The sequence below is a fragment of the Hyperolius riggenbachi genome, chromosome 4 (genome assembly GCF_040937935.1).
Source record: "Hyperolius riggenbachi isolate aHypRig1 chromosome 4, aHypRig1.pri, whole genome shotgun sequence".
Taxonomy (NCBI): domain Eukaryota; kingdom Metazoa; phylum Chordata; class Amphibia; order Anura; family Hyperoliidae; genus Hyperolius; species Hyperolius riggenbachi.
The window spans coordinates 169,163,157-169,185,517 of record NC_090649.1 but is presented as its reverse complement, the minus strand read 5'-3'; the positions used below and the strand labels follow the sequence as shown (position 1 = coordinate 169,185,517).

General features: G+C 43.8%; 1 protein-coding gene across 1 annotated transcript in view; it reads left to right on the top strand.

Moving 5' to 3' along the window:
- Positions 1 to 22,361, top strand: part of SI (sucrase-isomaltase) — a 328,081-nt gene that overhangs the window by 192,215 nt on the left and 113,505 nt on the right. Inside the window, exons 25-28 of the mRNA XM_068280942.1 lie at positions 8,572 to 8,739; positions 10,601 to 10,762; positions 11,716 to 11,919; positions 12,814 to 12,971. Coding sequence (XP_068137043.1) covers positions 8,572 to 8,739; positions 10,601 to 10,762; positions 11,716 to 11,919; positions 12,814 to 12,971 — 692 coding nt within the window. The remainder of the gene's footprint in view (positions 1 to 8,571; positions 8,740 to 10,600; positions 10,763 to 11,715; positions 11,920 to 12,813; positions 12,972 to 22,361) is intronic.

The window sequence follows — 22,361 nt, the reverse complement described above, 5'->3', positions numbered from 1 at the left end:
TATACAATACTGATAAATCAACGTAGAATTAAAATTAAACATAAAATTAAAAGAACAGTCTCTAACCCAGGGCACTGCCCTTCAAGGTCTACCCTGGACTAACAGATGAAGAGCTGCGATCGAAGCATGGCAGCTCCATTGTTTCAATTAATGTAGTAAATATTACATACAGTTACTTGTCAATTTCATGAGGTACGGCAACACAGTTCATTTCCTGTAAAGAAAAGAATCACAAAAAGCATCTTAAGTTCACCTGCTCATTTAGGCCTCTCGGGGCTACAGAATCTAATATCTTAATCCATCTTATTTCCTTCTGGAGTAACAACCGCTCTCTGTCTCCCCCCTCTTGGTAAAGGTCCAACTTGGTCAAGTACCAGCCATCTCAGCTGTATAGAATTGTGACCACATTCTACAAAATGTCTGGATACAGCTGTCTCGTGTCTTGTTTCACCTCTAGCATAACCCTTTATATTGTTCTTATGTTCTTGTATTCGGGTTTTAACCCCCCTGGTTGTTTTTCCCACGTAATAAAGTCCACAGGGGCATTTGATGGCGTACACTACATACTCACTCTCTCATGTGTAGTACCCCGTGCAGTTGACCTTTTCACCAGTCCGGGGGTGTGGGAACCAGTCTCCTTTGCGCTAGCGGAATCGCAAAATCGCAAACCGCTAGCAATTTTACAATCGCTAGGGTTTGCTAAATAACATAGGAATCGCGGTAGGGTATTTCCACTACCGCGATTCGTTTTTGCCTGAAACGTGATCGCGGCACGGATCGATATTTGCCGCGATTTTGCTATGCAGTGCATAGCATAGCAAAATCGCGGCCGCAAACATCGGGAAATCGCCGGTAATTTTTTACTTTTTGCGATTCAGCAGTCGCTAGCGTTCAGCGTGAACGCTAGCGACTGCTAGTGGAAAAGGGCCCTAATAGCTGCCATTACTGTTTGTCAGTATTGCATTGAGTAATAACTAATTTTAGTAAAAAAAATGAACACCACTCAGGTATTTTCAAAATTACACTACATATAGAGCACTATTTAGATGTTTACTGCTCAGCAGTGGTGCTCATCAGGACTCACAAATTCGAATTTTCCTGTGATCATGGGTTGTTTTTCATGTATCCAGACTCGAATTCGAAGTCGAAGTTCAGTGCCGATCTCAAGTTCGAAGTCAAAGGTACCCGAATAGTCACTCTCGAATTCGGCCGTGATCACGGGTGTTAACCCGTGATCACAAATTTGGCTTCGGTATGCAGGGGATGACGTCATTAGGCCAATCAGAAGGCCCCCAGCCAATCTTAGGGAGCTTGCTTGTGACTCTGCGGTACTGAGAGCATTTCCAGTGCTGCTGTTCATCTGAGCAAGTGCTTTTCACCTTGTAAACACAGCGTTTTACATTGTATTCACCTCCTGAACCCATTTATTGTACTTATTTATTGATAGATAGTCATTTGATTGTTGTAGTTTTCAGTCAGTAGCTAGTGTATACTGTATACTATGCTATGCTAGTGTTAGGTCTGTGTGCAGGCTAGGACCTGCTAGCCTAAGTAGCCTTAGCCTACTAGCTGTAGGTAGGTTAGGGATTATAGTTATTATTACTAGTAGTTGTACTTGTGTACTAGTTTAGTTAATTTTTACTGTTAGTCTGTGAGTTGATTTAGTGACGCAGCTTCAGTACTGTGTTTAGCAGGCAGGCCAGCATCTGATTCTTCCTGACTGTATTGATTGTGTTTGTGTGTGACTGCCAGCTTTTACTGTCACTCTCTGTCACACTAGTTATCGACTACTGTAGACTACACTACTAAGTACTAGGGATTATAGTTAGTAGTTGTGTTGTGTACTAGTTTAGTTAATTTGTACTGATACTGTCTGATAGTCTGTCAGTTGATTTAGTGCTGCCCCCAGCTGCACATCTCCAGTGCTGCTGTTCATCTGAGCAAGTGCTTTTCTACTGTTTAACACAGCGTTTTGCTTTATATTCACTTCCTAAACACATATATTGATTTATTGATAGATATTCATTTAAATTGTTTTAGTTAGGGATTATAGTTATTATTACTAGTAGTTGTACTTGTGTACTAATTTAGTTAATTTTTACTGTTAGTCTGTGATCAGCATTGATGGCACGGTAGTTGAGAACGTCCCCTGTGCACGCCTCCTTGGCACGACAATCTCTAAGGACCTGACTTGGAAAGCCAACACTACCTCAACCCAGAAAAAAGCCCAGCAGAGGCTATTTTTCCTACGCCAACTAAAGAAGTTCGGTATGGCCCGCGAGCTTCTGACGAGCTTCTACACTGCCACAATTGAATCTGTCCTTTGCTCCTCCATCCTGGTCTGGTATGCTGGATCCTCCACCAGCGACAGACACAAACTGCAGAGGGTCATCAGATCAGCGGAGAGAATTATCGGGAAACCACTCCCCTCTCTCGCCCAGATCTTCAACTCTAGACTGCGCTCCAGAGCTCAAAAAATCGCTAATGACCCGTCCCACCCAGGTTTCCGCTTCTTTAGTAAGCTCCCCCTAGGCCGGAGATTCCGATCCATCTACACCAGGACCACAAGACGCAGGAATAGTTTCTTCCCCTCAGCCGTGAATTATCTGAACTCTTAGATCCCTCCTCATCCTACCAGGACAAGTGGTGTCTAGTAGCACCCAGCCTGACCGCACGGCTGCACACTTCATATATACGTGTTCAAATGTGTTCAAACGCTGTAACTGTACCCTTTATATTGTCTGTCTGCTTACATATATGTATCGTTATGTCCTGCTTGTTCTCACCTAGCCCTGTACTTGCCAAACCCAATTCCGGGCACGGCCCAGTCGTGCTTGGCGACATAAAAGATTCTGATTCTGATTTAGTAACGCAGCTTCAGTACTGTGTTTAGCAGGCAGGCTAGCATCTGATTCTGCCTGACTGTATTAATTGTGTTTGTGTGTGACAGCCAGCTTTTACTGTCACACTAGTTATTGACTACTGTAGACTACACTACTAAGTACTAGGGATTATAGTTAGTAGTTGTGTTGTGAACTAGTTTAGTTAATTTGTACTGATACTGTCTGCTAGTCTGTCAGTTGATTTAGTGCCGCCCACAGCTGCAGTAGTGCACTGTTAGTTACTTTACAGGCCAGCATTTGTTGTTGTGATTTGTGACTGGCATCTGCCTGACTCTATTGATTGTGTGTGACAGACTCATCACTGTCTGTCACACTGGTTAGTCATTGACTACTGTAGAGACTACTACACTACTCTTAGTAGTACTACTACTATGTTTTTTAAAAATAAAAAACCCTTTACATTTTTTTTGTCACCAAACCAGACTCTATATTAAAGTTTACACCCTTTCCCGCCCTTTCTACATATATATGTTTTGTTTTTCTTATTGTATTTGTATAATTGTACAATGACTGGCAGAGGTAGAGGCACCGCCAGGAGAGGCAGCGCCATTGCCGCAGCCACTGCCGGCAGGTCTGTGACTAGTCCGCCGCCAGCCACTGACCTCAGAGTTAGGGAGGAGGGAGCAGAGGCGCAGCAGCAGCGTTTTGCGCCCATCTTTGCCGTGGGGCGTCGTCCCCGGCACATTGCGGAGAGTCAGGCACAGGCTGTGGTGGAAATGATGGCAGAGCATCAAGCCACCATTTCCAGCCAGACCTCCAGCGCCGGTGAGACCAGTGCCACCACAAGCACTCCGGTTCTCAGCAGCAGCCGCCCTCCACCACCGCTTGAGGTCACGTCGACCCCAGCGTCAGCCTGCCCTCAATCACCGCGCTCTTTACCCCAGAGACCGCAAGCATTTTGAGGGATGTTGTGGAACAGTTTGGGGAGGAGATGATGGAGACATGCAAGGAGGAGGAGGTGGAGTTTGAGGTGGAGGAGTTTGTTGTTGGTGCAGAACAACCACCTGATATTGCTGAGGAGGAGGAGGAGGGGCGTGATGCAGGGGATTTTGGGACAGAAGAGTTCATTGGGGGCTCAGAGGAGATGTTTGGGGATGATGATGATGATAAGTTGCTGGACCGTCCCTATGTGCCACCACCAGCACAGTTGGGTGAAGGCAGCTCGTCGTCGAAGGAGGAGGCGTCTCTGGTGCAGAGGCACGGCAGCAGCATGTCTGCCGGCACAGGGCATGGAAGGCAGGACCCACAACCTGCTGCTTCAGCCGCTACCACTACCCGCAGCAGACCTCCGGCTCCAAGCAAAGGAAAAAAACCTGCTCAGCCCTCAAGCATGAAGGGCAAGTTAAACTTTACTGTGTGCAATGACGATAAGACTCATGCCATTTGCCACAGTTGCAGTGCCAGCCTGAGTAGAGGTCGCAATCTCAATAAGTTGGGTACCTCATGCCTGCAGACCCACTTGCAGACCAAGCACTTTGAGGACTATACTGACTTTATGAGGCTGACGGACAGTAGTGCAGACAGTGGTCAGAGCCAGACAGCCACTGCACAGCCTTCAGCAGCATCAGCAGCAGCATCCCACCCTCTTGCTCATCCAGCATCAGCAGGAGGAGCGCAGAAAGTCAGTGTTCCCCCCGGGCAGCCAGTCCTCAGTGGCCTCATCTGCTCCCTCCACAGTGGCCTCCTTTTCCTCCCGTGCAGGCAAATGCCGCCAGACCCTGTTCAACGAGTCATTCCCCAGTGTCACAAAAGTTCTGCTTCCATACTCCTTTGTGCAGGAGGGAAGTGACATGAGATCTCTCCTGCAGTATGAGATCCCGGAGTGGCAAATCCCCAGCCACCACTACTTCTCCCGCACAGCGATCCCAGCACTGCACCGCTTTGCAATGGCAAATGTGGGCCATGTGCTCAATCCCGCCAGGAGTGAGGGGGTCCACGTTAACCATGGATTCATGGAGCAGCCATTTTGGGACTGACCGCTACCTGTCCTTCACGGCCCACTGGGTCAGCCTAGCAGCAGCAGCTCCAGTCGCCCACTATGTGGTGCCACCACGCGGGGTCAGGGGAGAAGCCGCAGCTCCCACCGCCAAGCGGCCCTGCCTCAGCAGCAGCGTGAAGGCCCGCCACTGCCAAGCACTGCTGGAGATGAGAAGCCTTGGGAAGACCCAACTGATGGCAGGCAACGTCCTTCTCAAACTCAGGGAGCAGGAGAAGACGGGGATGACCACCACATCTCAGAGTCGGGATGGTGGTGTTCGACAATGCGGCCAACCTGCTGTCTGCCATCAATAGGGGACACTTGACCCACGTCCCCTGCTTGGCCCACATCTTGAACTTGGTGGTGCAGAAGTTCCTGCGCACCTACCAGGGGATGGTAGGCCTCTGCCCCAGCTGCTGCTGCAGCAAACCTGGCTGACCTGCAGCAGCGTGAGGGCCTGCCACGACACCGGCTTGTGATTGATGTGCCAACTCGCTGGAACACCACCCTGGCAATTTTGGAGTGGTTGTTTGAGCAGAGGAGGGCTGTCAACTGCTACATTCTGGAGGCCACTCTTGCGGGCACTACCAAACTCCAGCTCCTTTCCAATGCATAGTGGGGGCAGATGCAGCAGGTCTGCTTGGCGTTGGCTCCCTTCCTGCAGGGAACCAACCTGGCGAGCAAGGAACAGGCATCCCTCTGTCAATGTGTGCCCTTTGTTTGTCTGCTGGACACAGCACTTTGTGATTTGTTGGATGTGAAAGAGGAGGCCCTGATCCAGCTGGAACAGCAGCCGCCTGCACAGTCCACTTCTGCGCAGGATTTTGAGGTGTTGGAGGAGGAGGAGGAGGAGTTGGAGGTCCTGGATGTTGCTGCTGATGGGGCACAGCGTAGCCCAGCTGCAGTGGTGCGAGGGTGAAGAGAGGAAGAAGAGGCTCAGGGGCCAGAGGAGGAGGACAGCATTGCGGCCGCTGACCCTTATGTCTCTGCTGGACAGTACACCCTGTTCCCCATGGCAGCACACATGCTGCGTTGCCTGTGCTCAGACCCCAGGGTTAAGCAGATGCGTGCTCGGGAGGATGCCTGCATCAGCACGATCCTGGACCCGCGACTGAAGGGGAAGGTGGGTCAGTTCCTGCCTGCTTGAGACCCTGAGCAGCGAACAAGGGAGTTGCAGCAGATCCTTGTTCGGCGATTGGAGGAAGCCTTCCCCCAGCCTTCCACCCCCTCTGTCCCTGTCCAGCCAGCACAGCAGCTGGGGCCTGCAGCCAGCAGCAGCATCAGGCGCCCAAGAGACCTGCTGTCATTGACTAAGGCGCTCTACATGATAGTAGAGCAGCCGAGAGAGGAGGTGCATGCAGCAGCATCCTCCTCTCAAAGTCACGGCCAGCGCCTGACCCGGATGGTGGCCTACTACATGGGGTCCATCAGCGGGCTTGACACCGGCAAGGAGCCTGTGGATCCCTTGGAGTACTGGGTCAGGTGCTTGCAGATCTGGAGTTAGCTGGCACAGTACGCCCTGGAAGTCCTGTCTTGCACTCCTTCCAGCGTGCTGTCCGAGAGGTGCTTCAGTGCAGCCGGTGGTGTGGTCACCGAGAAGAGTTCTCGTCTGTCCGTGGACAGACTGACATTCCTGAAGGTCAACCAGGCCTGGATTGAAGGCACGTTCCAGGCCCCTGTTGTCGGCGACAGAAGGACATGAGGTGCCTGGGAATTATTGTGACAACATCAACCTTCAGTCCCCTGCTACTTTGGCCTGGTTTTTCTTTAGGTGCTGTGGTACCACCGCTAGGTGCCATGGCCTACTACATTGCCTGCTGCCACACGTTACTCTTCTCCTCCTGCTGCTGCTGCTTCTGCTGCTTTAACCTCCTGCTGTCTGTCTGTGCTCCCACCACCAGGGTCCACAGAGTTATGCGCCACTAGCTATTACGGCACTACAATAGCTATATATTATTGTATAAAAAAAAAATGAGGTATCTGGGTTGAAAACTGTGCTGTCCCAGTTGTGTATTGGACACAATGTGGGCTTCACGACTTCTGCCTGGAACCTCCTGCTGTATGGTGTTTATTAGAGCCGTGGTACCACCGCTAAGTGCCACGGCCTACTACATTGTATGCTGCCACACGTCACTCCTCCTCCTCCTGCTGCTGCTACTTTAACCTCCTGCTGTCTGTGCTCCCACCGCCAGGGTCCACAGAGTTATGTGCCACTAGCTATTACGCCATTCCAATAGCTATATATTGTTGTATAAGAAAAAAAATTCGGAGATGTCTGGGTTGAAAACTGTGTTGCCCCAGTTGTGTATTAGACACAATGTGGGCTTCTCAACTGCTGTCTGGAACCTCCTGCTGTTGGTGTTTATTTACAGCCGTGGTACCAATGCTAGGTGCCGTAGCCCGTTACATTGCCTGCTGCCCCACGTCACTCCTCCTCCTGCTGCATTTAACATCCTGCTGTCTGTGTTCCCACTGCCAGGGTCCACAGAGTTAAGCGCTGCTGCAATGTGCCACTAGCTATTACGCCACTACAATAGTTACATTTTTTGGTAAAAAAAACATTTGGAGGTGTCTGGGTTGAAAACTGTGCAGTCCCAGTTGTGTATTGGACACAATGTGGGCTTCACGACTGGTGTCTGGAACCTCCTGCTGTTGGTGTTTATTTACAGCTGTGGTACCAACGCTAGGTGCCATGGCCCGTTACATTGCCTGCTGCCAAACGTCATTCCTCCTCCTCCTCCTCCTGCTGCATTTAACATCCTGCTGTCTGTGTTCCCACCACCAGGGTCCACAGAATTATGCTCTGCTGCCATGCGCCACTAGCTATTACGCCACTACAATAGCTACATTTTAGTTGTGTATTGGACACAATGTGGGCTTCACGACTGCTGTCTGGAACCTCCTGCTGTATGGTGTTTATTACAGCCATGGTACCAATGCTACTACATTGTATGCTGCCACACGTCACTCCTCCTCCTCCTCCTGCTGCTGCTGCTACTTTAACCTCCTGCTGTCTGTGCTCCCACTGCCAGGGTCCACAGAATTATGCACTGCTGCCATGCGCCACTAGCTATTATGCCACAAATTTAGCTATGTTCTGTAAGGGAAAAAGTAGAAGAAGAAGACATTTTCCATCAATTTTTTTTTATTTTTTTTTATTACACCTCCACATATATTTAATTGTGGTTTCCCTTTAAAAAAAACCAAGATGCTTTAAAGCCATTCGAATTTGTGACTCGTTATCCGGATTTTATTCGTGATCACGGCTCGAATTCTATGGTTGCAATCAGGGCCGAATCCGGATGTGACCCGGACCCGGATTCGAATGTACTCTAATCGAATTTCGGTGCATTCGAGCAACACTGCTGCTCAGATAAACAGGCTTCCTTATAGGATCTAATGTACAACTGGAAGAATAAAAATACATTTTTCTCCATATACAGTTCTATGATGTATAAGAAAACATGTATTGTACAAAAAAATGGGGAAAATTTACAAAATGACTAGAAAATAACAATCAGTTATAAGTCTATTGCATTAGACCAAGAAATCATGTAAAATGTCTGCTCAGCTCTCTACATGTTTGATTTAAAAAAAAAAAAAAAAAAAACAAACACAGATTCAGTAACCAGTTGGATGTCTTTTTCTTCACAATGTGAGAGTGATCCGTTTGTTTTATCTGTATTTCAGAATATTCTAACCCTTGAAGCAAAACATTCTGTTTATAAAGATCCCAATAACTTACATTTTGAAGAAATAACAATCATGGGACTCCCTGTGGGTACAACAACTGTCACAGTTAGAAAAGGTGGTGTGGTTCAGCCTTCAAACCCTGTCTTTAATTTCGATGCTTACAAGGTAAGTCACATCTACAACTTTTTACATTGACTAATTCCTGCTTATTTAAAGGTACCCTGAGCTGAAGTTATAAAAGAAAATCTGGACTTACCAGGAGCTTCCTCCAGTCCTCCATAGTCCATGAGGTCCTCTGGGTCCCCTCCGTGGGCCCGCTGGCGGCTCTGTAAATCTGGCAACTTCTGCTGAAGCCGTGCATCCATGACCTATCCAGGCACCCAGCTTGTCAATGTCATAGGGCCTGCCGCTGTAAGAGTCCTGTGCATGCACAGTACTCGAAAGACTGAACCGGGCATGTGCAAAGCCCTTATGGTGACAGGCGCATGCCGGACTGGTCCTCCATAACTTTAACTAGTAGGATTGTATTTTGGCTGGTTCTTCCTAACAGCATATATGTTTTTTCTCCTTTTTCTCCTTCACACTTACACATGAGTCCAGCCTGGCACTACCTGATACCACTGAGAAAGCAGTCAGATTCAGTATGATAGGCTTGACCTTACCTTTCATAGACAATTTGGTTGCAGTCACAAAACAAGGTTGAATGATGTATGTGTGTGCTATGGAGAGGTGAAAGGGGAGGAATAGCATGATGCTACCAATGCTGTTTATCAGGCTGCAATGAAAAGTAATCAGAGCAAGTTTTCAAGTTGTAACCTTTTTAATGTTTCCATTTCAGAAGCATTCCATGAATTGAAAGTCATTGTTTACACTAGTGGTCTTTTCATTTGCCAGTTCATTTTAATTGTAGCTTTCTTCAATTCATAAAAAAATACGTGCTTCCAACATCTTTAATCAACCAAAGTGGACAAGCACCATCCAAAAATACTAATAAATTATTTAATTGAGAGGAATGTGCTAATTGGGCAATTAGAACATACATATATACCACAAGAGAAAGTACCCAATAACAACAGCACCAAACCACTCCAATATAGGTTCAAAGGATCATACAAAAATGTATTGGTAATAGTAAACAATATTAAAAACAATATTAAAAATCACCAAAGGTGATAGCAGCATTGTAACAAGCAATTATCATTATAACGTATAATACAAAAATTGTAAAACCTCACCATACCTCAGTAAAGTGCAACAAGTTATACAGACTCAGTGTACAAAACTACTATGCCAAGAAACATCTGATCTGCTGCATGCTTATTCAGAATACATGGCTAAAAGTATTAGAGTCAGAGGATCAGCAGGATAGCCAGGCAATTGGTATTGTTTAAAACATTACTAACATATCTGACAAGATTGTCTGCATGCTTGTTTCTGGTGTGATTCAGACACTACTGCAGCCAAATAGACCATAAGTCCAACCATCCCTCCAATATTTATCCTTACATGGGTGGGGTTAGTTACCCCCACATCGAACACATAGAGGTGAGGATGAGCCCTTTGTACAGAATGTGGACGGGGCTTCGTATAAAAAAAGGGGGGCTTTGTCATCGCCCTCTATATCATGTATCATGTGGGCTGGTATAGCTTACTAGAGCAGAGCCTCATGCGAGTTGGTGCAGCCATCCAGTGCATAAACGCTCGTATAATGTATTGTTTTTAACACATATTGTTGTTCAATAGATCAATATACTGTATGCTTCTGGAATGGGTGTTCAATGTCAGTATACCTAGACATGGTCTTCAAGTTGTGCTGAAAAAGTCACATACACAACTGCACCCAATAAAAAAAAATGTTTTGCTCATTGTGCACAAGATATGCATCTACCTTTTTATTCTTTAACTGTTAAGCTACCTTTTTGGTACATCTTGAGCTGTTAAAACAGATATTGTACAGGAAGAAAGTATAAATAGGATTTAACAGTTATACAAACATTTGAAAACATAAACATATTTCTATTTGTAGGTTTTGCACATAACTGGTCTCCAGCTAACACTGGGAGAAAGTTACACAGTGGAATGGGATCAGTTTGGTTCCGGAGGTCTTACTGACTCTGAAAAGTTTGACTGCCACCCTGAACCTGATGCTAATGAACAGAAATGTATCGCCCGAGGTTGTATCTGGGAGGTATATATGTTTCTTTTCCCTGTATTACCTTTCTTTCTCCTAGCTTTCTTCAAATCTCAGAGAAAGCTCCTCCCCATATTTTCTTTCTGTCAGATTACCATTCTTTGGATATCTTCTTTTGTACATCTATACCTCTCATGTGTGCAAGCATTTATCAGTGTATTGAGCTTTTATGATCACTTTTCTGCAGATAATTCCAATGGTCTCTTTGTTCCCAATCATATTTACTTAAAGGACACCTGTGACTTATATAAAATAAAACAAATAATCAGATACTTACCTTGGGAGTGGGAAGCCTCTGGTTTCTAATGAGTCTTCTCCTGTCCTCCTCTGTAGCCACTATACAGCTCTGGCTCCCTCGGAGAAAAAGTACCATGATATGTACACCTGCTTGCCTGTGCAGGCAAAATAAAAGCTTCCTGCTTGGGCTCCAGATTGGGTCCACAGTACTGTGCAGGTGCAGACAGCTTGCACCTGCGCAGTAGAGCAGACCCAATCTGGCTTGGCTATTTCCACTGGAATTAAACACATATTTTAGTCCAGTGTCTCTACTGGTTCCCCATTAAATATGATATTAATTTCAAATTCTGTTACTTAGAATATTATCTTTAATCTGGCTCCTCAGCACACCACTACATTAATTCCCACACATGCCACTTCTTCAGGCACATATGAGATAGAATCTGAAGAAACGAGTGTCAGGGCTCAATTTGCCAGCTGGCAGTTGTGGTGAGAACGCGTTGCAATTTTGAATATCCATTGTTCTTTTTTCAAATTGAAGAATAAAATATTCAATTATATTTGTGATGCTATGTGCAAATTACCATTCAGACAATTTCAAAAGATAGTACACTGTATTTAGATCTCGGGCCCTCTCCCCTATTCCCCCGTCTTCCCCATTAATATATATATATTATCTAGATTAAACTTCATTAAATATTTCTATCTTTCAGGAAAATGCCCCTGGCATACCATGGTGTTATTATCCAGAAGACTATGGCTACACTGTTGCAAATGAGCAGATCACTGATACAGGAATTACTGTGGACCTGTCCTTACCTAATAGGATGGCACCACGATACAAGGCAAATTCTACTCCAATAAGAACACTACGTGTTGCAGTAACTTACCATGAAAATCATATGGTGCAGTTTAAGGTAAATGAGAACACTTTTAAAATCAGATAATTATATAAAACACTTGACATTCTTATTTTAATTGGTCATTGTTCTATAAAAGTGTTTCTCAACATTATTATAGTATGTATCACTTTTATTTGTGACTATGTTGGTCAAGTACTCCTGCTGTAGGTAACATGATCTTAAAGAGAACCTGAGGAGAGAAGGAGAGAAAATGTACACATACCTGGGGCTTCCTCCAGCCCCATGCGGCCTGATTGGTCCTTCGACCTCCTCCGCCACCTCTCTGTTCGTCTACAATTGGCTCCGGGAAAGTCGCCGGTCTGGGGCCAACTGTGCATGCATGGCCTTGTCGCATGTGTCCCCATCGCGCTCCCATTGTCGGGAAAATTCTGCACCTGTGGAGTACTACTGTGCAGGTGCAGTATGCTCCCAGCCATGGGAGTGTGATGGGAAGCATGCAGCCAGACTGCACCTGCCCTGACTGGCCCCGATTGGACAACTCACCGAGGCCGATTGCGGACGAACGGAGAAGGGCCAGAGGATGTCAAGGGATCGAGCACACCAGAGGGGGTTTGTATAAATTTTCTTTTCTGCCCCATCTCAGGTACATTTTAAGTCAACCTTCACACATGTATACTGTATTTGGTAAGGGTATGCCACAATTGGGAATACATATTTTTAAAGTAGTACTTGATTGCTTGGTGTATGATTTTTTTTTTAAATCTCAAAACTTACTATCCTGTATTAACTATGACAGGTTAAAGTACTCACTGGGCCCAACTAGGTGTAAAGTAACCCCTAGGATTTGTGTACCACAAATGAGAATATTCTATTATGTTTTATATAGAAGATGTATTCTTCCAAGTTCCAATCACTGCTTTTGACTTAGTCATTTTTTATTTATATTAGATATTTGATCCAAATAACAAAAGATATGAAGTTCCAGTACCACTGAATATACCCGCCAGTCCAATAAGCACACCCCAAGAAAGACTTTATGAAGTTGTTGTAGTTAAAAATAAGAAGTTTGGACTTCGTATTAGAAGGAAAAGCAATAACGCTAGTGTGTAAGTAAAGCTGGAATTACTTTAATTGTTTATTATGTAGGTAGAAAAAAAAAACAAAGTCTTGTAAAAGTAATACATTTTAATTGCTAACTGATAAAGTTAAATAATGCAAGCTTTCTGGGATCTAGTCCCCTTCTTCAGGCATATTTCCAGATGTAAGCTGAAGTAAAACACTGAATTGTTAATAAAATGCTATTGTCTCATTTTTGCTTAAAATTATCCTTTCACTTCTTCACATGTATTAAATTAAGCTGGTGAAACAAAATTTTTGTTTAGTTTGACCACACTGCCCACATCATAATTTGTATGGATGGATATACTGTTAACTACAATAAGAGAGAAAGGAAAAAAGGCAAAGCTCCGCGCAAATATGTTTAGCTGGAAATACATTTGTCTGACTTACCCTACTGGACCTTATAATATAAGACGGAGAAAATGTTTAGCCACTTCAGTATAACTCTGACTCTCTCAGCGCTGCACCTGCACATTTATCGAAAAGTCCCTGTATCTAGGCAATAACATAAAAAGTGCAGCCAAGCCAAACAAAGGTCCCTTGTTTCACAAACCTAAGTTTAATATCTGCGAGAGACTGAAAGGATCACTTAAAGCGGAATATAACCCTGCATTTCAACTTTGCTCTAAAACATTATTTACAGCATATTATATGCAAAAAGCATTTTTTTTTTACTAGACCAGCATTGGAAGGGTTAAACACAGAGGTTTTAAGTTCCGTGCAGACATTCAGATGGTTACATTCTATTTAGTTAGTGTGTAACTGTTTATCAATAGATACATCTCTTTGGCTGTCCTCCAAGCTCCTTCTCAGTGAGAGAGATGAGTCATAATAAACACATATTTGTAAACAAAAAGTATCTAACTCAAGTTCGGATTCGGTTGCAGAAATCTCTAGGGACTTTAAAGCCCTGTGTAACCCTTCCAATGCTAGTCTAGTAAAAAAAAAAATGCTGGTTGCATATAATATACTGTAAATAATGTTTTAGAGCAAAGTTGAAATGCAGGGTTATATTCCGCTTTAAGTTTTGTGTATGTGTGTGTCTTCATATTTTACCAAATATACTCTGACTTTCTAAAATCTGTGCAAGTATTTAGATAGCTTAAAATGAGAAGATATTTGCGGGTAATGGACGATGTAGCCCCTCTGCCAAAACAGCAAAATGATCAGCACTCAAATTACATATTTTGTAAATGTTCAACTAAAAATTATTATTGTAATTTTAGACTTTGAGGGCTGGTTCAGACGGACGTTTGGAGGCGTCGCATTCATTGGCGTCGCGGTGGCAATGCGTTCGGGCTTTCAGCAGCGTTCACATTGCGTTCGGATGCGAGCGCGTTTTTTCTTCCCCTAGGGGGACATTACCCATCACGGTTAACCGCCCCTGGAAGCAACATGTAGCTTCCAGGGGCTCCTTGAAGGCCATTGAAAATCGGGACCCGAACGCCGCATTCGTGTAAACGCGCGTAAAAGCTTGGTACAAACGCTCCCATTCACTTGAATGGGAGCGTTTAACGCCAAGCCCTGAACGCTGGTGGTAAACGCTGCACAAGCGTCCGTCTGAACCAGCCCTGAGGTGGAAAACTACATCTGGATATTCACATTTGTTAAATATTTGACAAACAGAGACAAATAATTATATTACTCTGATTGAAACAGTAGGAAAGTATATTAGGTGAAATATACTTATGATATTTTTATACTTGATTTGTATACTTTTATACTCATAATATTTTTGAGATTATTTTTTTCAATATTGCATTATGCAATTTATGTGCCAAATTTTGGTTGTTGTTGTTTTTTTTTTTCTTTTTTGTATTTATCTGATTTTGAGGCTTTAATGTTTGATTGTAGCATAGCAAAATGTTCTACTGAAAAATACAGGAAAAAGTCAAGCATGCAGGTTTTAAAGGGAACCAGAGAGGTTGGGGGGGGGGAGCTTCTATACATACCTGGGGCTTCCTCCAGCCCCATACGCACGGATCGCTCCCACGCCGCCGTCCTCTTTGTTTGTAAAAGCTTTTAGTGTATTGAGTCTTTCTTTTTTGAACAAACACCTAACAAAAATTGATTTTTCTGTTGCGGGTAGTAGTGCTAGTAGTACTAGTAAAGAGTTTTATTTTCCTTGCGATCTTCAACCTTGTATATCCATGAGTGAATTTTACACACAAAATCTGATTTCACTAAATCAATACACAATTGTTACCTAATAAAAAGGACTGATAAAACGTAACTTTTAATAATTTACATATAAAATATATCAAAACTGTTTAAGCTGCCTGTCCGGTATAAATAGATCTCTAATTGATGAACTAGGAGTCTTTAGTGAGCATCTTTAGAGAGTATTTCTTTTCTTTTTCAAGGGAACAAAGTAAAGTGCGGCAGTGCATAGGTGCTAAGGTGCAATTACATTAAAATAAAAAATAATAGAGAGTCATGTAGCATGTCTGCACCTTCTCCCCCTCCATTTTATTAATATTTTGCACTATGTTGGCCAGCATTATCTCAGTTACAAAGTTGCATAGTTATCTATGAGCAGTGGCTGGATAGTGTAATGTTTAAGAGCTCTGCCTCTGACACAGGAGACCTGGGTTTGAATCTCGGCTCTTCCTGTTCAGCAAGCCAGCTCCTATTCAGTAAGGGCCAGACTCCGTTACGCTGCTACTAGTGTTGAGCCGAAATTTGTGTAATTTTGTATTTCCGAATTTCGTAATTGCCCTACAAACCGTAATTCGGAATTCCACAGGCATAATTTCACGTTTCGCGTTTAACATGAAATTTTGTAAATTTGTGTTTTCCATACAGTTATTTTAATTACAAAAAATTGATGTAATTTTGTTTTTTATAGTAATGCAAATTTAAGTAATTACTATACTGAGGAAAGTCTACTGATGCAAAGGCCCCTGCACATGCTGTTGCTTGAAATGTGTCAGGAGGCTCTACCTGCAGCCACTTATAAGACAGGTGCTCTTTGCCAAGGTGAACTTAGCGGTCATCCATGCTGAGACATGTGGTTTTGGGCCTTGCAATATCTTATAATGCAAAAGTCCCTGCATGTGTTGTCACTTTAAATGTATCAGAAGGCTCTGGACTGGAACACAATTTTTGAGAACGGAATTTTTTTTAGCGTTAAACACGAAATTCCAATTTGTTTCCAATATGAAAACAATTGTAATTACGAAAAAAAAGTGATCGTAAATGCGCTTAAACGCAGAATGTTGTGTAATTTCGTAGATTACAAATTTTCGATTATGGCCAAAATTTTAATTTTGGTAATTACACAAAATTTTGCGTAATCGTAATTAGATCATTACACTCATCACTAACTGCTACTGCCTACTGAGAGCGCCCTAGTGGCTGCAGTTTAAGTGCTTTGAATCCGCCAAGAAAAGAGTGCAATATAAATGTTCTGTGTCTTATTTATGATGAAAAAAAAACTACAAAAAAACATGTATCCATCAAGTTTCATCTTTTGAGCCTTACTGCACCCAATCCAAAGAAAAGAAAAGTTTCAAGGGTAGAAAAGATTCCCCTTAAGGTATCACCTTCAGTGTAGGAACACACTAGGCAGAATCGCATATGCATTTTCCATAGCACATAGTGGAAAACGCATATAAGATTCTGCTTAGTGTGTTCCTACCCTCACACACTTTTCAGTTATAGTGTTATGGATTAATTTCAAAGTAATGGAAGTATTCAAGCCTCTTTTAAGTTAAAGTATAGAGTGTGGTAACACATTCCACATCTTAACCACTCTTATTGCAAAGAAAGAACACCTTTTCAACAGGTGGTACAGTTTCATTTTGTCCATACATAAATCATGTCCTCCTTCTACAGACCCATGGACAAAAAGTTCATTTTCCAAACCTTTATATCACCATTTAGATGTGCTTATGCAAATTAATTGTGCAGCCTCTAAGCCTCTTTTTATTCTAAATAAGCTTGGTCTAGCCTATCTTGGTAATACCTTCCATCCCTGTGATTAATTTAGTTGTCTATATGTATATCTGTTCTAAAACTTGAGTATCTTCCTATAGTGTGGGCACTGTCCCCATCAATGCAAAATGCTGTCTATAATGTAGCCAACAAAGTAGTACAAATGCACTTACTGTGTTGTTAGTTGTGGGGTGGGTGTTAGGTTGCAATCAGTCTGGCACAATGGCCATTTTGCATCCAGAAGGATGCTTGCTCACCTGCATGGTCTGGGTGCCTGATTGCAACCTAATACCCACTCTAAAACCACTGCCACAATAAACACACTTGTGGCTCCAAAAGCTGTATCCCCCAGGGCTTTCTAATGTCCTATGGTAGACCAATAGTTATTCAGTTGTAAAAAATCAAATAAGCCCATAGACAGCAAATTTTAGATTTTAAATGCTGGTTGAGCATATACAGGGCTTAATGGCATTGGATTTGATCTACATACAGTGATGAGCCCTTTGGATAAAGCTATCTGGAACATTAGTGAAAATCTGTAGGCTGGAGGGCCTGGGAGTGGTAAGAAACCCCTGTGCGAACCAAACCCCGTAGCTGTACACGGCAACGGTGCATGGTTTGCATAGCAAATGGGAATTGATGACTACTTCCTGTATATGGCAGACAATGCTGATGGTCAAAAAAGGGTCTCACATGGCTTGATCCTGCACATTGTGAGATATTTGAGCATTACTGCCATGCCCAGTGAACTGTGAAGGCCATCTGTGTTTCCATTGGACCCCTCATCGGCACTTTGGTGACTAGTGGTGAGTGGTGCATGCAAAATTATGTGTGTTTTTAACTGACAATGTTATCTATATTTTAAGTTTTTGTGACCTTTGTGATTTTTAAAGAACGGTTTCTTAAATGTCTATACTCAATAGAGGCACTTTCATTTTGGTTCATTATATTTGTGCAGATAAAGCAAGCTTGAAGCAGCCCTATTGGCTGACAAAAGCCACTTACCTTATTTGGAATATCCTTTTACCACTCTTTAGCATATAGGTCTATATGGCAGAGTGATCTCCAATAAAGCTAACAGATGCTATTGAGCCTCATTTTAATTTATTTTAAGCACATTTAAGTATATATATATATATATATATATATATATATATATATATATATATATATATGTTATATATATAAATATATATACGTTATATATATATATATATATATATATATATATATATATATATATATATATATATATATATATATATATGTGCTCATTCAGTACTTTAAATACAGGATATGTATATATCCGCTTCGTGTATAATCCAATTTGTCAACGCTTATTCTGGAGAAAATTGGGTTTTTAATTGTGCTAGGCTGTGTAATAAACTATGTAGAGGCTATTTTTTTTTAGTGGCTGCTAATAACAAACTATCTGGTTTATAGTTTATGACTCGGTGTATCTATTCATCCAAAGTAAATAACAAGCATATTGCAGAGACAAGCTTCCTTAGAAATCCCATAAACCACTTCACTTTAATATTTTTTCTTTTACTGGGATGGTGCTAAATGCATGCTTTATCCTATTTAAATATACTGTACTGTGAGCATAGATTGTTAGCACCTTACCCTTTATTCTGGAGAACAGTATACAGAATAATGAGCATGTTTTCGTAATATTTATGGTATGATGGCAGCAGGCACCCAGTGGTCCTTCTGGTTTGGGGGGGGGGGGGGGGGGGGGATTTTTGTCTGGATTTTTCCTTTATCCAAGAAGTACATATATGCTGAGACACAGCACATTAAGGCTTCCTACAAGCTTATATACTCTGTCAAGCTGTAAAAACTATAACCAAGTGCAATGAAGGTAGGTTTACTTTTCAATCATACATATATCATCACAGGCATATCCATGGGAAGTCAGAATAGCAGCTTGAGATTGTGTTTAACTCATTTGCTACATTTCTTTCTTTGTTTTTTTTCTATTACTTTTTATTGGAGGGGCCCAGGGGTGGAGTTTGAAAATAAGTGGGGATGGGGGGTGGGGTTATAAGCCTGAAAGTGTTCAGTCTTCAGAAGTTAAAAAAATCTTTGTTAAACAATTTAATTAAGTTACTACTTTTTGGAGAGGTCTGTTAATTTAGGGGAGTCATTAATAAGCCAGAGGGAATACCTCCAAGCACTTCCTCAGAAACTCATTTGTGCTTTGAAAGCAATTGATTCATCTGTAAAATGTCAGGCTCTCTTCTAATCAAATTCAGAACAAAAAGAAATTAGACTTCCGTCCGGGGGGATTATTGCTTGTATCATCTGTCCTTTGAGTCTGGAATGTTTGAGGCACTCGGATTAAAGATGTTGATGGACATGCTTAGAGCTGATATACTTTAAGAAATTGTCTTTTTTTTTTTTGCTCAGTATAAGCAGATGAATCATACACATGTTATGATGAACAATATTTACTTCCGCTGCATTAAATGCCAGTAATAAACTAAAGGATTTAAGTAGCTGATCACTTGTCAGTCCAATTGTAATACATGCACATGGTAAATGTTCATTCTCAGTATCTGTATTTACACTTACTTTTGCTTACCTTTTTCTTGATTATTATCATTAATGGGTGTGGTTGAATACTACAATATCAATAGGTTTATGTTATCTGATACTAATTACCTAATCGGTTAAGAAAGTATGAAAGTATCTTTGTGTAAATAAACGCGGAAGAGCCGCCGCCAGGAGCCAGCGGCAGGCGGCTCTTTCCGCACGCAGTGTTGCTGCACACGGAGAGGCAGCCGCCTCCTCTCAGCACGAGGTGGCTGTCTCCGTGCAGGGACCCAATGACAGCGGAGAAACCGCCGCGTTGGACGCGGCGGTTAGTGCGCATACCCCGGCTGCGGAGACACCGCAGAGCGGGGCTGCTGTGGCTGGGACTCGTAGTCCCTCTGGATTAAGAATGACGCGCGCACGCGCATTGAGGCAGAACATTTATGCCAGCCAGAGATGAGTCAGCTGACCAGGTTGGTCAGCTGACCCTGGCTCCCCTCCTGATTGGTCCAGCACTTAGGGAGGTGCTGGAGAGGCCTCCGTGTATATATACAGCCAGCTGTTCAGTTGTTGGGTGTCTGGCGTTGCGATCACTTACGTGGGAGCACCCAGATCCGTAGTCAGATCCGCAAGTGTGCCGGGACCAGCTGGAGCTGTAATCCTACACTTAGCTAGATTGTTGATAGCTAAAGTACTAGTTTGATTGTGTTTATCGGTTATGACCTATTGCCTGCCTGACCTTTCTCCTGAACTCTGACCTTGTACCTCGATATTTCTGATACTCTGTTGCCGAACCCCGGCTCGTTCCTAGACTCTGTTTCTGCCTCCTGATTTTGTACCTCGATCTATCTGATACCCCGTTGCCGAACCCCGGCTCGTTCCTAGACTCTGTTTCTGCCTCCTGACCTTGTACCTCGATATTTCTGATACTCTGTTGCCGAACCCCGGCTCGTTCCTAGACTCTGTTTCTGCCTCCTGATTTTGTACCTCGATCTATCTGATACCCTGTTGCCGAACCCTGCCTGTACCTTGACTCCGCCTTTGCCTCCTGATCTTGTACTTTATCTGTCCGTGTGTGTACGACCTGGCTAGTCCGACCTCGAGAACCGACCTTGCTGTTAAAGGCGGTTCTTCACACTGTTAGTGACCCTTCCTCTTCAGGGTTACTTTCAGAATATCCTTCCTACTGTCAGCCTGACTCCTCCCGTCTTGGAGAGCTCAGATCTGCGGAAGGAATCTGTGCAGTACTCCTTGCTGTACTGAGGCCTAGTCCTCTAAGTGTTACTGTTACACCAAACACTACACTCTACTCAGGTGAACAGAGGTTAGCTAGAATATCGGATTATCGGTGATACTGCAGATCACTTATAATCTGGTATACATCTGTATTCCCCGTGATACTGCAGATCACCGGTAATCAGATCCTCTCTGTGCTTCACCGATCGTTACAGAACGCCAGACCAAAAAACAGATGGAATCACGCGCTGATCCTCTGACTGTGCTTGCCACTTCGGTGGATAACATCCATCAAGCACTGGGCCAGCACAAAGCCTTAATTGATGCCTTATCTGGCTCTGTGAAAACTCTTCAGACGTCAGTTGATTCAGTGCGATCCCCTCCTAGTGATGACATACGTATGCCCGTACCCGATAAATTTTACGGCCACAAGTCTGACTTCCGGAATTTCAGGAGTAGAGTGTTATCGTATTTCGAGTTGAGACCCTGATCCTCGGGGACTGAGGCCCAACGGGTCATTTTTATTAAAGCGTTGCTGACTGGTGACTCACAGTCCTGGGCTTACAACCTACCCCCTACTGATACAGCTTTGACCTCGGTAGAGGAATTCTTTAAGGCCATGGCCGTAATTTACGATGACCCTGACCTTGCTGCGTCCTCTGAGCGGAAGCTCAAACTTTTGCGGCAAGGCAGAGGCTCAGTTGAGGATTATGCGGCAGAATTCCGTAGGTGGTCAGTCACCGCTAGATTTGACAACTTTGCCCTGATGGATTACTTCTTGTCTGGGTTGTCGGAGGAGGTCTCCGACCTAATGTTAACCGTACCCGAACCCAAGACAGTTGATGAGGCCATATCATCAGCCATTCGAGTTGATCGCAGGCTACGCCATCAGAGGCAGGCTAGGGGCAGTCACCGTGTCAGGGTGACATCGTACGCGGCACCATCCGCTACACCCCTAGTAACACCTTCTCCGCCTGTCTCACCCTCCCCGGCCTTGCCTCCGCCCGAACCAATGCAGATTGGTCGATCGAAACTGACCCAGGTGGAGCGGAGGCGGAGAATGACGGAACAGCTGTGCCTGTATTGTGCAGCAGCAGGGCATAGGGTGCGAAACTGCCCTAACAGGTCGGGAAACGAGTTTGCCTAGGAGTAGTGGGGGGTGACACCCTGGGCACACAAATTTAACCCCTTAAAGAGAAAAAATTGCTTCTCCCTTGTACAGTTACATGGGAGGATAAATCTGTATCCACTGAAGCTTTTATTGACTCTGGCTCAGCGGCTAATTTTATGAATTTCGAATTCGCTCAGGAGTTGGGTCTTCCACTCACTCCCGTGAGACCCCCCATTCAGGTCACAGCAGTGGACGATTCCCCTCTGCAACGGAATCGTGCTCTGTCGCAGACTCCGGTGGTGAAGCTTACCATAGGGGTATTGCATGGGGAACAGTTGCAGTTTTTTGTGTTACACATGTCAACCTCCATTATTATCCTAGGCATGCCGTGGTTGCAGATCCATTCACCACAAATAGACTGGGCCACGGGTCAGTTAACCTCCTGGTCTCCTCATTGTTTTCAACAGTGTTTGGGGAAGTTAACATTGGGGGAAACCAGAGTTCAGGTGGGAGGTGTACCAGACCAGTATGCTGAATATTCGGATGTATTCTGCCC